The following is a 14,147-nucleotide window of genomic DNA, read 5'->3' on the forward strand; positions in this document are numbered from 1 at the left end:
TCAAGATTGTAGAGCAGGTCTTCACAGGTGTTTCTGTGCTTCTGGAAGCTCTGAAGCTAGACTGGTGGTCATGGAGGCAACCATCCGATTCAGTATGTAGATTAAGCTGGGAGATGGCCAGCCTTTCCAAGGGTTTCCAAGGGTTTGCCCAGGAAAGGAGTAATGGAGTTCGGGCGATAGTTAGCCAGAGCGAAAGGATTGGCCAAGGGCTTCTTTAGAAGATCCAACTTCAATTTGTATTGGTCCTCGTGGTGAGGAATTGGGTGGAAGGAACACGGACACAGGGAGTGAGTCAACACTGACCCTTATATCATCTTTGTGAGAAGGGGATTGACTCCTTTGCAGAAAGATGAGGAAGGAATGACATTTGCGAAGTCTGAGGGCCATGCTTGTGTGCAGCAGAAAGATGAACTCAAATTGAGCAAAGTGTACATGGCCAGTTCTCACACAAATATAATGACAATATAATGACAACCTAGTTTGTGAATGAAATTAAAGATTTGTTTATTTAACAGTTATTTGTGTTGTCTGTGGAAAAAAGGATGAACTTGGCACATTGTTCTTTGATTGCTGGTGGAAAGGTTGGAGCAGGTCCTGGTGTTGAGGCAAAGAGTGGCAGTAACATCACCTTAAGGGATGCTCAATGATGCCTGTGTGGTCCTGTGTCAGCTGTCTTTTGTAACTATATACATGAATGCAACACACCTCCTCTCCTCTAACTATGTACATGAGCATTGAGGTACCTCGTTGTTGTTCTACATAACTGTTAACCATCGCATTTCATGACATGCACCCTCTCTTTACTCCACCCTAACCATAACTCAATAAAACTGTTACCCAAATCCCTAAGCACCTTTATCGGAGGCGAAAACCTGGCCACTCCTTTATCAACCCTCGTTCCTTTCCTTATCTTGACCAGCACCCCCTCCTTCAAAACATAATCCTTCACGCAATTATTTTCGTCATACCTCACATTGGATATCTCTTGCGCATTTAACACACTCTCCTGCAACATCCCTGTTTTCACCTCTCCCCGCTCATCCACAAATTTCTTCATCCACCCAAGATGCAACCTAGAATTCGCCATCCTTTTCCGTAAAGTCTCAAATGGTGACACAACCGTCACCTGGTGAGGTGCAACTCTATATTGAACCACGCGCTCCATCACTGTCCGCTCCCCAACACCACCAGACGCAATGGCAATTCTAATCACCTCCATCAACGTCCTATTCAATCTTTCGACATTTGCATTCCCTTTGGGATTATAGAGAGCCATGGTAGAATGTTCAATGCTGTTATCCTCCAGAAATGCCTCCATCTCTCTACCCACAAACTGAGGGACATTATCTGAAACATTCTTCCTGGGAAATCCCTCCCTCCAGAACACTGATTCCAAAAATGGTATTATCCTACGTGAACTAATGTCCTTCACAATGCACACCTCAAGCCATGTTAATAACAAATCCATCGAAACAATTTGATATACTCCTCAGGCACCCCTAGCTGACACCGGACCCTAAAAGGCCATGGCCACCACATTCCAAACCGAACTGGGTGGCTCCACAACCTTCATAGACGGCACCCTAGTGCATAGACCCTTATCACTAAGCAAATATACCTCACAACTCTTCAAAAATAATTCAATATCCTTGTCCATTCCCGGCCACCAAAAATCTTGCTGTATCAGACCTTTAGTCCTACTAATACCAGAATGCCCTTTGGGAGCAATTTCCCACACCACTTTTTCTCATGCCCTCCGGCACCACTAGTCACTCCTCTCTTGACAATATCCCCTTCTCCACACTCAATTCTTGTCTCGCCCTCCTGTAACCTCTCAGCTACTCATCCAGCTAGTTTACTGGCCATCCCGTCTGGACATATTTTGTGACTGTTTTGTAAACGGCATCCTTGTCACCCTCTTCTCTCCAGTCGCTTTCCTTGGCAAACTTACACTTCACAAAACTTCACCTTCTTCCTCAACCACCATCCCTTCATTCTCCTATATGGGATTCCGTGACAATGCATCCTCAATAACATTTAGCTTGCCCTTCACATGTCTCACCTCCATGTCCAACCCCTGGAGTGAAGAAGTCCACCTGACAGTCCTTCTTGAAACACCATATAACCCTCTTCTTTCAAAAATGCGCACCACAACAAATGTTCTCCCCCACACAACTTGGCGGAATTTCCTCCACCCCCACACACAGGTCAAAGCTTCCTTCTCATCCACAGAGTACAACCTCTCAGCCTCCTTAGGAACAAAGGCAACTGTGTGCAACTCATCACCTTTTCTTTGCATCAATACGCACCTAAGTCCGCTCTCACTCGCATCAGTGTATAACTCCACATCCCAGTCATCCTTAAACCCCTTTGAAATGGGCCCACTCACTAACATATTTCTTATGTCCTCAAACTCATCATTGCATTGGTTCACACCACACAAATCTCACGCCTTTCTTCACCAATGTTCTCATCGTTATGATTCTTTCAGCCAAATATTTTACACATTTTCCATAGAATTCAACCAACCACAGATAAAATGATAATTCCTTTTTGTCTTTCGGGGGAATTCATATTCCTTATTTCCTCCAAAGTTGCATGTTTTGGTTTCACCCCATCCACAGACAATTCGTGCCCCAAATACTTAACTTTTGCAACCTTAAATTTACATTTCTCTGCTGAGATATTCAAACCTGCCTCTGCTAGTCTCATTAATACCTCTTTTAGTCGCACATCATGCTCCTCTTCCTTCTTCCCCCATACTAGAATATCGTCCTGATAGCAGCATGTCCCTGAAAATCCCTTTAGTACCTTGTTCATGACTCTTTGAAAGACACTAGACGCAGACACCAATCCAAACGGCATCCTTTTACATCGATATAAGCCAAAAGGTGTTATGAAAGCAGTAAGGTCCATGGAGTCCAGATGTAACTTAACTTGGTAGAAAGCTGCATAAGTCAAGAGTCAAAAAAAGTGCAGCTCCACCAATTCTCACCAACAAATCATCAATCTTGGGAAGTGTAAATCTATCTGGCTTTACGTTTTTATTAAAGACCCCTATGGTCAATGCATAGCCTCAAATTCCCATTGGGCTTTTGCACTGCCACAATGGGACTTATCCATTCTGCTGCATCAGCCTCCTCAATTATACCCTCATTCATCATTCTCTCAAATTTATTTTCCACATCCATCTGAAAAGGAAGCAGTATGGTGCGTGCTCTTGACCTTATATCGCCCCAGGCCTCAACCTAATCAAATGCACGAATCCCATAAGACATCCCATCCTTTCTGCAAAGACATTTGGAAACATATTAATGGGAAACAGATTAACCTCTCGATTACCCATGAATATTCCCCGTCGTCAGGCCGGGAATCCTCACTAAAAGAAAAAACTGTTTCACTTTCACTTAGTCTTTCTCCTATAAACCAATCACTGAGCTCTGGGTCATACCCCCCCAGCCAATGACTGCCTTCTCCATAAGCCCCTCCTCTGGCAGCCATCTTCAGATTTTTACTGCACGTTCAAGTGTTGGGAGTCCTCGTGTTTTGCTCCGAGAGCTTTTCTACATTTTCGTGCTTTTTTTCGTAAACAAGTTCCTATTTTTGTCAAATAGAGCTTGTGTGCTCTTTCGTTTCTTTGACTAGCAAGCAGGGATCCATTTGTCGACGTCTTTCAACGCTCCTCAAGGGCAAGAATCCTAGAGAGTTTAATCGAAGATTCCAGAAGGCCATCGGGCCTACACCGCGCGCCGGACCATGTCGGAGGAAAAGAAGGACCGAGATTCGCTCTTCAAGCTCTGCTCCAGCTGCGGATTGAGGAATGTATTTGTGGAGGACAAACACTTCCAGTGCCTCTCTCTCCATCCAGATCACAAGGAAGCAGATTGTGAGATCTGCCTTGGTTTCTCCAAGGGCACCGTCAAAGATCGGCACAGTAGATTGGCGGCATGGCTCAACGGCCAGGCCTCTACCCCATGTGGCAAGCAGGGGCATGCCTCGCCCAGGACCGGCCGGTCTGAGTAGCAGGCTTCTAAGTCCTAAAGGGCGCTCCAATCGGGGGGTTTAAGACAAGGCCAAGCACTGTGAGTCCGTTTCCGTTGGGGTGACCGCGCAAGCGGGTCCCGTGACGAGCAGGGCACACTCATCTTCACCGTCTGCCTCCATCTCAAGTCATCGCTGGAGCTCCTCCTTCGAAGAGGAAATCGGCTAACCCGGGAAGCTGCGGGAAAAGCCGGAGAAGACCAAGGCGCAGGGTAAGGTGTCCAACCTGCCCTTCAAGGCCCAGGTGGTCGAGGGTGAAGTCATCCTCGACGATCGAGCTGGTGGCTGCCGCTCTCTCGAAGGCAAAAGGGGCTGACCCGGTGCAGGAGTCCCCGACGGCATCCAGAGTGGCCCTTCCTCCCGGGCAGGAGGCTTTGGCAAAACCGGTGGAGAAAAAAGGGTGACCCCTTAGAATGCAAAAAAGGGGGTGGGAGGGAGTAGAGGCCTCTACTGTGCTCGAGGGCACGGATATTTCTTCTTTGGACGAAGAGGACCTGTTGTCTGTTCACACGTTCCCAGAGGACGTGGGGAAGGACGGCGGAAACTCCGAGGGGGATGACGACAACGAAGACCAGAATGCAGACTATGGGAATGCCGACAACGAAGACGTGGGCACAGGGCCCAGCAAGCCTACCCCCCCCCCCCCGATACCTCCCAGGGACACATCGCTGAACATCCTTTCAACTCTCCACATGCTGGTGTTGGAGATCCAGAAGAGGATGCCGACGGCACCCCCAGCAACGGCCCCAAACACCACCCTACGCTACCTCATAAACAGCCGCACATGCCCCCCCGGCGACGGCAAGACAGCATCAATGGACACGGATGACGAAGGCAGCGTTTCCCCACCGCCGAGGGCTTCTACACCGGACGAAGAGGGATCGTTCCACGCCATATTCGACCGTACGTCTGAGCTCTTCCAGCTGACGCCAGAAGAGACCAAGAAGGAAGGTTTTCTTTATCAACTCCAGGAGGCCAAAAGGAAGACCATTCTGGCGGTGCCCTTTCTGGACGTGGTTTGAGATAAGGGTCTGGCGCTGATGAGGTACCTTGCCTCAGCCCCGGCGAAAAGAGACAGGCTAGAAGTACTGGGTGCCGGAGTCTGCGCCCAAGTGCCTGCGGGCACAGCCCTTGCCGGACTCTGTGGTCTCGGCAGCTGCAAGGAAGAAATCTTCAAACCCCTCATCCTCAGCCTCTGTTCCTCCGGACAGCGAGGGGAAGAAGTTGGATGCCATGGGTAGAAAGGTGATCTACTCGGCAGCAACGACAGTCAAGGTAGCAAATGTGCTTGCGATCATGGCCAGATACCACAGGGAGTTGTGGTATAAGATGGCTCTGCTGCTGGAATTTCTCCCTGATGACAAACGGGTAGAGGCGCTGGAGATCCTCCAAGAGGGCGAGGTGGCATCGGACCATGCTGTCAGCATGGCCCTGGACATCGCAGACACTGGGTTCCGACCGATGGGGATCAGTGTCTGCCTCCGTCGTCGTGGCTGGTTGAAAGCCATCAACTTTCGGCAGGGAGTTCAGACGGGGACAATCTCTTTGGAAAGGCCGTTGCAAGCCATCAAGACCAATACAGAGACAGCCTGTGCCCTCGGCACGCTTCAGCAACATCGTCCTTCCTTTCGTGCCTCAGGAGGAAAATCCAGCAGGTTGTCGAAGGGTTTTGGCGGGGGATCATATGCCAGTCCTCCCGTTCCATGACCCAGGAGGCCTACAGGGGTCGTTCCAAGGATTTGTGAGGTGGACGCCATCGTCCTCTCTCCCAAGGCGGCACGCAGGCCCCGTAGCAGGATTGAACTGGCCAGGACGTTGGGCTCCCACCCATGCACCCCTGTAGAAGGCTGGCTGTCGGGCTTCATCAGCGAGTGGGAAAAGATCTCCACCGACCGATGGGTGCTGGTCGCTTTCGCCCATGGGCACACTCTAGAATTCCAGCAGAAGCGTCTGCGGATACCACCGATGGCCCGACAGGAGCAGCAAATTCCTCAGCTCCTGCAGGAAGTACGGGCCATGTTAAAAAGGGGGCGATAGTGCTGGTTCCAAAGCGACTACAGGCCCCGGAGTCCACTCCAGATACTTCTTATTAAAAAAGAAGACCTGGGGCTGGATGCCCATTCTTGACCTGCAGCGTCTCAACAAGTACCTCAAGTCCCAAAAATTCATGATGGTCACGCTGCAGCATGTGCTCGGCCATCTGGAAGAGGGAGACTGCCTGACGTTGATGGATCTGAAGGATGCATATTTCCACGTCCCAATTCACGAGAAGCATCGAAAGTTCCTGCGCTTCGTCGTACAGGGAAAGCACTACCAATTCAAGGCCCTTCCCTTCAGACTGAAGCGGGTGCCTAGGGTGTTTACAAAGTGCCTCGCGCAAGTGGCGGCGCATCTGCGTCTACAATGGATACATGTGTACCTGTACCTCGACAACTGGCTCATCCGTGTCAGTTCAAGGGCAGTCCCTGTTGAACACAGGGAAAGGACCATCCGGCTGCTGACGGATCTGGGATTTTCTATGAACTATCCAAAGACCTTCTTGATTCGATCGCAGAACGCACTGTTGGCACTGAAGACCGCCATGGTATGGACCATCGAGTCACTACTCGACATGTCGTTGTGGTGTATTTACCTATTCAGACTCTGCAGGTTGCGAATGCGACCCCTTCAGGAATTTCTGGACGCTTGTTTGGTTCGGGTGTCCAGAAGCTTTGCAGACACGATTGTTCTCGATGAGGAGGTCCGTCGAGCGATTAGGTGGTGGAGCGTGCGCCCCAACATATCCGTTGGCACGGATTTCCAGAGCCCCCCATACCAGGAGACAGGCACCATGGATGCTTCCCTAGAGGTCTGGGGAGCCCACATCGGTCATCTTCACGCCAGAGGCCTGTGGCTACGGGAGGAGAGGGATCTCCACATCAATGTCCTGGAACTGCGAGTGGTGTTTTGGGCCCTCAAGTCGTTCCTACCGCCCATTAAGGCCAAGGTGGTGAGGTTCTTCACGGACAATACCACCATGATGTTCTACATCAGGAAGCAGGGTGACACCAGATCCTCAGTGCTCTCCAGGGAGGCGCAGGACATGTGGCAGTGGGCTGTCGCCCAGGGGATGTTCCTCATTCCTTTTCACCTGGAGGGATTCAAGAACCCCATCGCTGACTCCCTCAGCAGGGAGCTGCGCTCTTGCCATGAGTGGGAGCTTCGACAGGCTCAAGTGGACATCGTCTTCCTCAAGTGGGGCAGACCCCAGATCAATCTGTTTGCGACAGCAACGAACTCCAAATGCCAGAGATTCGCCAGCAGGTTCCACCAGCTGAAGAGCATGGGGGATGCGTTCTCCTTCCCGTGGGAAGGCCAGTTCCTGTATGCATTTCCCCTGTTGCCTCTGCTGCTGGGAGTCATCAATCAACTAAACCGGTGCAGATGCAGGATGATCCTCTTCGCCCTGGTGTGGCCAAGGCAGATTTGGTACCCAGACATTCTCAGCCTGTCGTCACCCACGGCCAAGCTTCTGGTGGTCACGGATCTGCTCGCCAGAGAAGGAGGTGCAATCCTACACGACGACCCATGATCTCTGAACCTGGGGCTTGGCTCCTGCAGCCTTAGAGTTCGGAGGGTACGAGCTGCCAGTGGACTGCAGGGACGTCCTTGCCAGAAACAGGGTGTCTTTGACTCTGAAGTGTTATAGGCACAAGTGGAAACGTTTTGCGATGTGATGCTAGATACAGAAATTCAACCCTCTGAGGGTCACGGCCCTACAGATTCTTCCATACTTCTTGTCCTTGGCCAAGGCGGGGCTGGCGCACACCTCTCCCAAGGTGCATCTGGCGGCTATCTCCCGCTGCACCAGGTCTCCAGGACGGTCTTCTCTTTGGTCCCACCATCTGGTCAAGGAGTTCCTCAAAGGACTGTTTCGATCGTTTGCGCCGGTGAAGGCCCTTACCCTGGCGTGGGAACTCAACGTGGTGCTGATGAGGCTCATGCGGGCTCCCTTCGAGCCTATACCTCATGCCCCTTGCAAGTTCCTTTCGTGGAAGATGGCGTTTCTCGTGTCCATCACCTCTGCCAGGAGGGTAGGTGAGATCCAGGCCCTGTCCTGCAAGCAGCCTTACCTGACTTTCCATGACACGAGGGGGGTGCTGCGGACGCACCCCTCCTTCATGCCAAAGAGTCCGCCAAAATTCAAACTCAACGATCCTTTGGTGTTGCCTGTGTTTTTTCCGACGCCTTCGTTGCCGGCTGAAAGGACTTTGCACTCACTGGATGTGGCTCGTGCTTTGAAGTTCTATGTGGCATGCACAAAGTGGTTTCCGGAATTTGTCTCAACTATTCGTGAACTTTGGTCCTGTGAACCACAGGAAGGCCGTATCCAAGGCTTCCATCTTCAGGTGGCACTCCGGCTGTATCACTCACTGTCACCGGTTGGCAAACCGACTGCTGCCCGGCTGGCCAAGAGCCCATTCCACCAGCGCGATCGCTGCGGTGACGGATGTTCCTGGTGTGCCGCTGCTGGACATCTGCAGGTATGCTATGTGGAGGTCCACGTACACCTTCACAAGATTCTACTGCGTCGACAGGGATTCCAGAGAGGAGTCCAGGGTTGGCCAAGCATTGCTATGCAACCTGTTCGCTTGAAGGTGAGCCTGGTCCAGAGTATTTGCTTCTGCTGAGCCTTGCCACCTCCCGTGGTTGTGTAATGTTGTACTGCTATGTATACTTTATTCATGAGCATGTGAATCCATGTCAGACCCCGTGCTGGAGAAGGAACAAGTTACTTACCTGTAACTGTTGTTCTCCAGCATGGGTCTGGCATGGATTCACATGCGAACCCTCCCTCCTTCCCCTCTGCGGCTCTTCTTGGTCATACTGCCACTTTACGTGCTACCAAATATGAAGATGGCTGCCAGAGGAGGGGCTTGGGGAGAGGGTAGTCATTGGCTGGGGGCAGTATAACCCAGAGCTCCGTGATTGGTTTATAGGAGAAAGACAGTTTGTAAGTGAAAGTGAAACCGTTTTTTCTTTTACCGAGGATTCCTGGCCTGACGACTGGGAATATTCATTAGCATATGAATCCATGCCAGACCCATGATGGAGAGCAACAGTTACAGGTAAGTCACTTGTTCCTTCCGGACCAGTTAAGTCAGCATGAGGCCCAGTTTCTGGACTACGTTTTGAGAGAGTCCTTAGAAATTGATACGGGCTGACCCATTATTATGCCGTGGCCATAGAAGTCATGTCTTCATTTTTCTGCTGGCACATGCTCCCTTGCAGATATTTACTCTGAACAGCTCTTATTCTAACCCCCAGAAAAGTAAGATAGGATATGCTATGATATGTTATTTATAATGCGCTTAATACCCAGAGGTTTCTAAGCGCAGACCTGGGGATCGAACCTATGTTGCTCCGTGTCGTCTTGCTTCCAAGGCGAGTACGTTGCTGCTGAGCTATCCTCCTGAGATGAGGACTGAAGTGCTACAAGGATCTAAAATCCAAAGTAAATTCATGAGCAGAAGCTGGAAATCATGGATGTTTTCTTTATACAACAGGTGAGACGATCACAGATTCCAAAGGATCATTGAGTGTGAAGAGGGCGGACACTTTACACTTTATCCACCCTCCAGATACAGAAGGAAGAGAGATAAAGCAAGAGTGTCTCAACTTGGGGGAAGGAGAAGGTACGGTACATATGCTGCTCCTATTCAAAATGCATTACAGGGCCCTGCAACTCCCCAAGCCAATATTTAAGAAAAGATTATATATTCTCCATCAAAAATAATGTTAAATCATTCAATTCTCAGAATTTCACCAGGAATGTGTTTATCATTGTAACTTACTCTACTGTGCTTTTTAACACCATTAGCAAGGCTTGTGTGTAGCCGTGAGTTTCAAGCAATAACATTTTGTTGGGTGAGTCACCCCTTCTGTTTTGCGTCATGGAAAGGATTAGGGTGGTTATGTAGGTGCTCTCTCGAGATCACGGGAGTCCTCTGTGCACTGGTGACCACAGACTATTCCTGTGAAGACCTCTCCCAAGAATGAGGGCGGCAGTGGAAGTCGAGGTACAATATTGTGGCCCTACGATGATCTACGAGAAATGACGCAACCACATATGAGCAACATTATTTGCGTGGAATTAGCTGCATTAAATTCCTGTGATATTTCTACATAAATATTTCAAATACTGCATTGTGAAAAGTCTGTATTGTGAGAAGTAAAACTCATAACGTTTATAAATAATATTTAATTGCTGACGATGGTGTTGATTTAAACATATATTTTTCGTTGGAAAAAACACCAATCGTCACTTTCTGAAACACAAAGCTTTGTAATTTATTTGAGGAAAGATGAAGATCCAATTTTTGTTGGTCCTTGTGGAGAGGAATTGTGAGGAAGGCGCCTGGACCCTGAGTCGGGTCAGTTATCATTGCAATTGTTTGTGAGGAAGACTATATTGCTGGTCTCGCTCAGCAATATATTTTGACGATCTTTTCTCACCATGCTGCAGGCGCTATTGATTTGTGACATGTCTCGAGTCAGACAGACAGATCTATCCTCATCACAGGAAGATTTAATCACTCTCCAGGTTTGGCCGTTTTACAACACACCATCCATGTCTGATACCTTCATAAGGCACCCCATAGCCTTGGTAGCCTTTTAAAGCACCCTCGAGGTGTGTTAGCTCTTTTACTCACCCTCTGGATTTGATACCTTTTTAAAGCACCCTCCCAGGTGGGAAAGCTTTACAAAAGCCTCCAGCTATGATAGCTTTATAAATAACCCCCTAGGTTTGGCACTGCTATGAAGCACCCTTCAAGTTTGATACCTTTTATAAAGCGCCCTCCAGTTTTGGTAATTTTAGAAAAGACACTCCATGTTTTATAACTGTCATCTGGAGGCTTTCTTAGCGGTTACTGTCTCTTGGGAAACAGGAAGGAAGGCCCCACAAACTGAAATAAGAACAAATCTCCACTGTGTATAATATCAGGATGGGGAAAGGCTCACATCCAGGGAGGAGCGACTTATAAGACTGCGCCCACGAAGATCAGAACTCAGGTCATACGACTCAGGAGCTGTGTGAGAAACCCGAAGATGTCTCACTTATTAATCCCTGGGAATCTGTTATCCGGGTGGACAGGACACAGCCATCGTTATTGGATCCAGTTCCTGGGGGTGGACCAGTGTGCGAGGATCACCTGGGCGAGGGGTCCTTGAGGAGTGAAGGCGGGACACCGAGGGTTAAGATGCGGTATCCCCTTCCCTGTAACACCCTTCCCCTCCCTATCCGGTAGGATATCTAGAAACTCTACACCCCCTTTTTTCCCCACACAAACACTTTCTCACACTATAACAGACAACGGACTAACACCAGAGCCATTTACCTGACATGTCCCAACAAACGGATCAGGCAGAGTCAGGCAATTGGAAATAACCATGCACACCTGACGGCCCTTTACCTTCCCCTCAGGGATAAAAGGCGGAGCACGGAAGCACACTTCGAGCAAGGCGGAACACACTAGGAGACAGCTACACCAAACCGGCAGTTCAAACGGAGAAGAAAGGCAGTGAGACCTTTGAGGACGACGAAGAGGGAGTTGCCCTTGCTCTTCTCAACCCTGTGAAACCTCCGCAAAGGAAATCTTAAGACCGGGAGTTACAGCTGGTGTGAGAAGTAGCAGACAACAATGGTACACAGGTGCCTCCAGCATTGATAACGCAAGCGGAGAGGCAAGCTGGCTACGTTGGTACTATCCTTGACTCCAGAGAACAAAGAAGCGAACGGGTTCAGCACAGCCGGTGAGTCGGAGGAGCCTGATAGCAGACGGAACTGTGTTGAGCCCGAGGTTGCAAGTAGCAACATTTTGAAAGCAAGAGAAAGAACTTGTATGTGTATTTTGAACTTTAAAGAAAGCGAGTTGAGGTCCAGGTGCAGAGGCGTCTGGCGCCACGTGGGTACTCATTTGAAAGACTCTGACTGGGACCTGGTTTTGAAACTGCAAGAACCAGAAGGTCCTAAGAAAGGGTGGCAAGAGGTGTCAGAATGGTCCTACAAAGGTCACGTCAAATCCTTTGTACAATCGAAAGTCTCTGACCTGATGCCAGAGGAAAGCTAGGGGAATGGAACCCTGCTTTCCGACAAGATTGTATACTGTGGAATAAGGCAAGTGTGAACCCGATGGAGAGATGCCGAGATACAGTTGGGAGAAGGGAACTACTGCTTTCTGGTGAGAATGACTGAGACATGAACTGTATTAAGAGTGCATAAACTGTATTAAAGAAATGCCAGGCGCAAGTTCAGAAAATGGAGAAAAAGCAGAGCAAACTGTGAACAGTATGTGAAAGCGGTTATATGAACCAGACGGAGGGATGCCAAGGGGAAAACTAACAAAAGCGAATCCCACTCTGTGACAAAGCAAGTTAAACTGGGTCTCTGACAAGAGTACACCCGGATGAGAGTTGTTCTTAGTGAGCAATTGTTCAAAAAGACATTGGGACTCTAGAAAATTGTAAGGCCATAGTGAACCCGATGGAGGGAAGGCCGAATTGCAACGAGGATCCGAGCCCGGCGGATGGAGGTCGTAGGGGTGAAGAGCAATCGTCCAAGGTGCAAGTTCACTGAGAGAACTTTTGTTTATTCGTTTATTACTTTAAATGAGCACTCCTTCTAAGGCAAGAAACTTTGGCAGGGAAGAGAGTTAGCCTCAGAACGTTTTTGATATCATTGAACTGGAACTGTGAGCCTCATGCTGACGAGGCCCAGGAGTGTGCTATGGTTGAGAGTCCCGCCTTGTCCCGTGCCTCAAACTTGGGGAAGGGAGACCCAGCCATACCATCCTGACTTACCTTTTGTGAACACTTCTTTCTTATCTGGTGACCATATTCCCACAATTTTTGTGTAATTTAGAAGTAAGGATTGGCAATATCTTCTTTTTTTTATTTATTTTTTCAGTATAGGCCACTAGGACTGCTTAATTATATTTTGATGGTCGTAGCTTACTCGCATCTTAGATTTAGGTTTAGATTAGGCGTTTTACTCAGCAATTATAAAGTAGAAATAAACACCCTTGAACTGTTATTACATGTCCGTCTTTACTGTTGTCACCATGATTTCCTTACAGCTGTAAGGGATGACAAAGTGATATGTTTAACCATGAATTAATGATAGCTCTCTTCACCCTCCCTTTCCTCCAAATGGTCCTCCATCATTACATCGATGGCTTACCTGTACTGCACTGGGTCTATCCTGAGCCCCCGATAGTTTTCTTGATGTCTGTGGATTATCAGTGGAATAACTATGTTTGCACAGAGCTATAGTTTAGCCGGTAAGATAGCACAGCGGGTTTAGCGCTCGCTGCTGCAGTCTGTGTTTTGATTTGCAGGTCGCAGGGTTGAATCCTGGCAAGACCAACTAGGCCTTTGATCCTTCCCAGGTCGATAAATGAGTACCAACACTGTTTGGGTGATATTGTGTGTGTGTGTGTTATTTATTTCTGAGGCTTGTGGATCTGCTTAGAATCACATGCTTTCCATATAGTCCGACATTAGTAGAAGTTGAAGAGTATTGCATCTTGTTTTCAAAGTTCGAAAAGGGACGTCGACTGTGCGTGATTGTAACACTATCCCTAATGTGACATGTACTGTACCCATGTTCCCTCACGTGTCATGGTCCGCCAGATAATTCTTTTCCACCCTTCTGGTTGGTCGCATCAATGCGTAGTTTGTAGCTTATCTGCGTGGTATATTGCTATATATATTTAACATTCTTGCATCTTCATGCGATTTTGATGTTCCTTCGACAAACACTATAGATTACCGTTCGAAGACTTCCACTTTCTTCAGGCTTCAAATTTCGCAGTAGGGAGAGTGCGGGTTCTTCTAACATTTTTCAGACATTAGAGAATGCCTTTTCTCACACTTTCCCATACCTTCTTCTGTCTGGCTTTCTTTTCGGTTTCTATTAACCATGGAAAGAACACCATTCAAGTTCTGTCCTTCCTGCAACAGGAAGTTTCCTTGGAAAGATACTCATGAAGAGTGCAATCATTTTCTTCTTCATGGACTGTAAATTATTGAAGCCTAAAACTATTAGACAGGTGCACTAAGCTGTG

General features: G+C 48.6%; 1 protein-coding gene across 5 annotated transcripts in view; it reads left to right on the forward strand.

Moving 5' to 3' along the window:
- LOC138489468 (zinc finger protein 436-like) overlaps nucleotides 1-14,147 on the forward strand; it is a 350,718-nt gene that overhangs the window by 167,296 nt on the left and 169,275 nt on the right. For 4 of the 5 annotated variants that reach the window (XM_069617197.1, XM_069617195.1, XM_069617196.1 and 1 more), the window contains one exon: nucleotides 9,588-9,716. The exons of the other annotated variant lie outside the window; for it this stretch is intronic. In XM_069617197.1, coding sequence (XP_069473298.1) covers nucleotides 9,588-9,716 — 129 coding nt within the window. The remainder of the gene's footprint in view (nucleotides 1-9,587; nucleotides 9,717-14,147) is intronic. 5 annotated transcript variants of the gene reach the window in all.

The sequence above is a fragment of the Ambystoma mexicanum genome, chromosome 9 (genome assembly GCF_040938575.1).
Source record: "Ambystoma mexicanum isolate Mex_15411 chromosome 9, UKY_AmexF1_1, whole genome shotgun sequence".
In the NCBI taxonomy this organism is placed as follows: Eukaryota; Metazoa; Chordata; class Amphibia; order Caudata; family Ambystomatidae; genus Ambystoma; species Ambystoma mexicanum.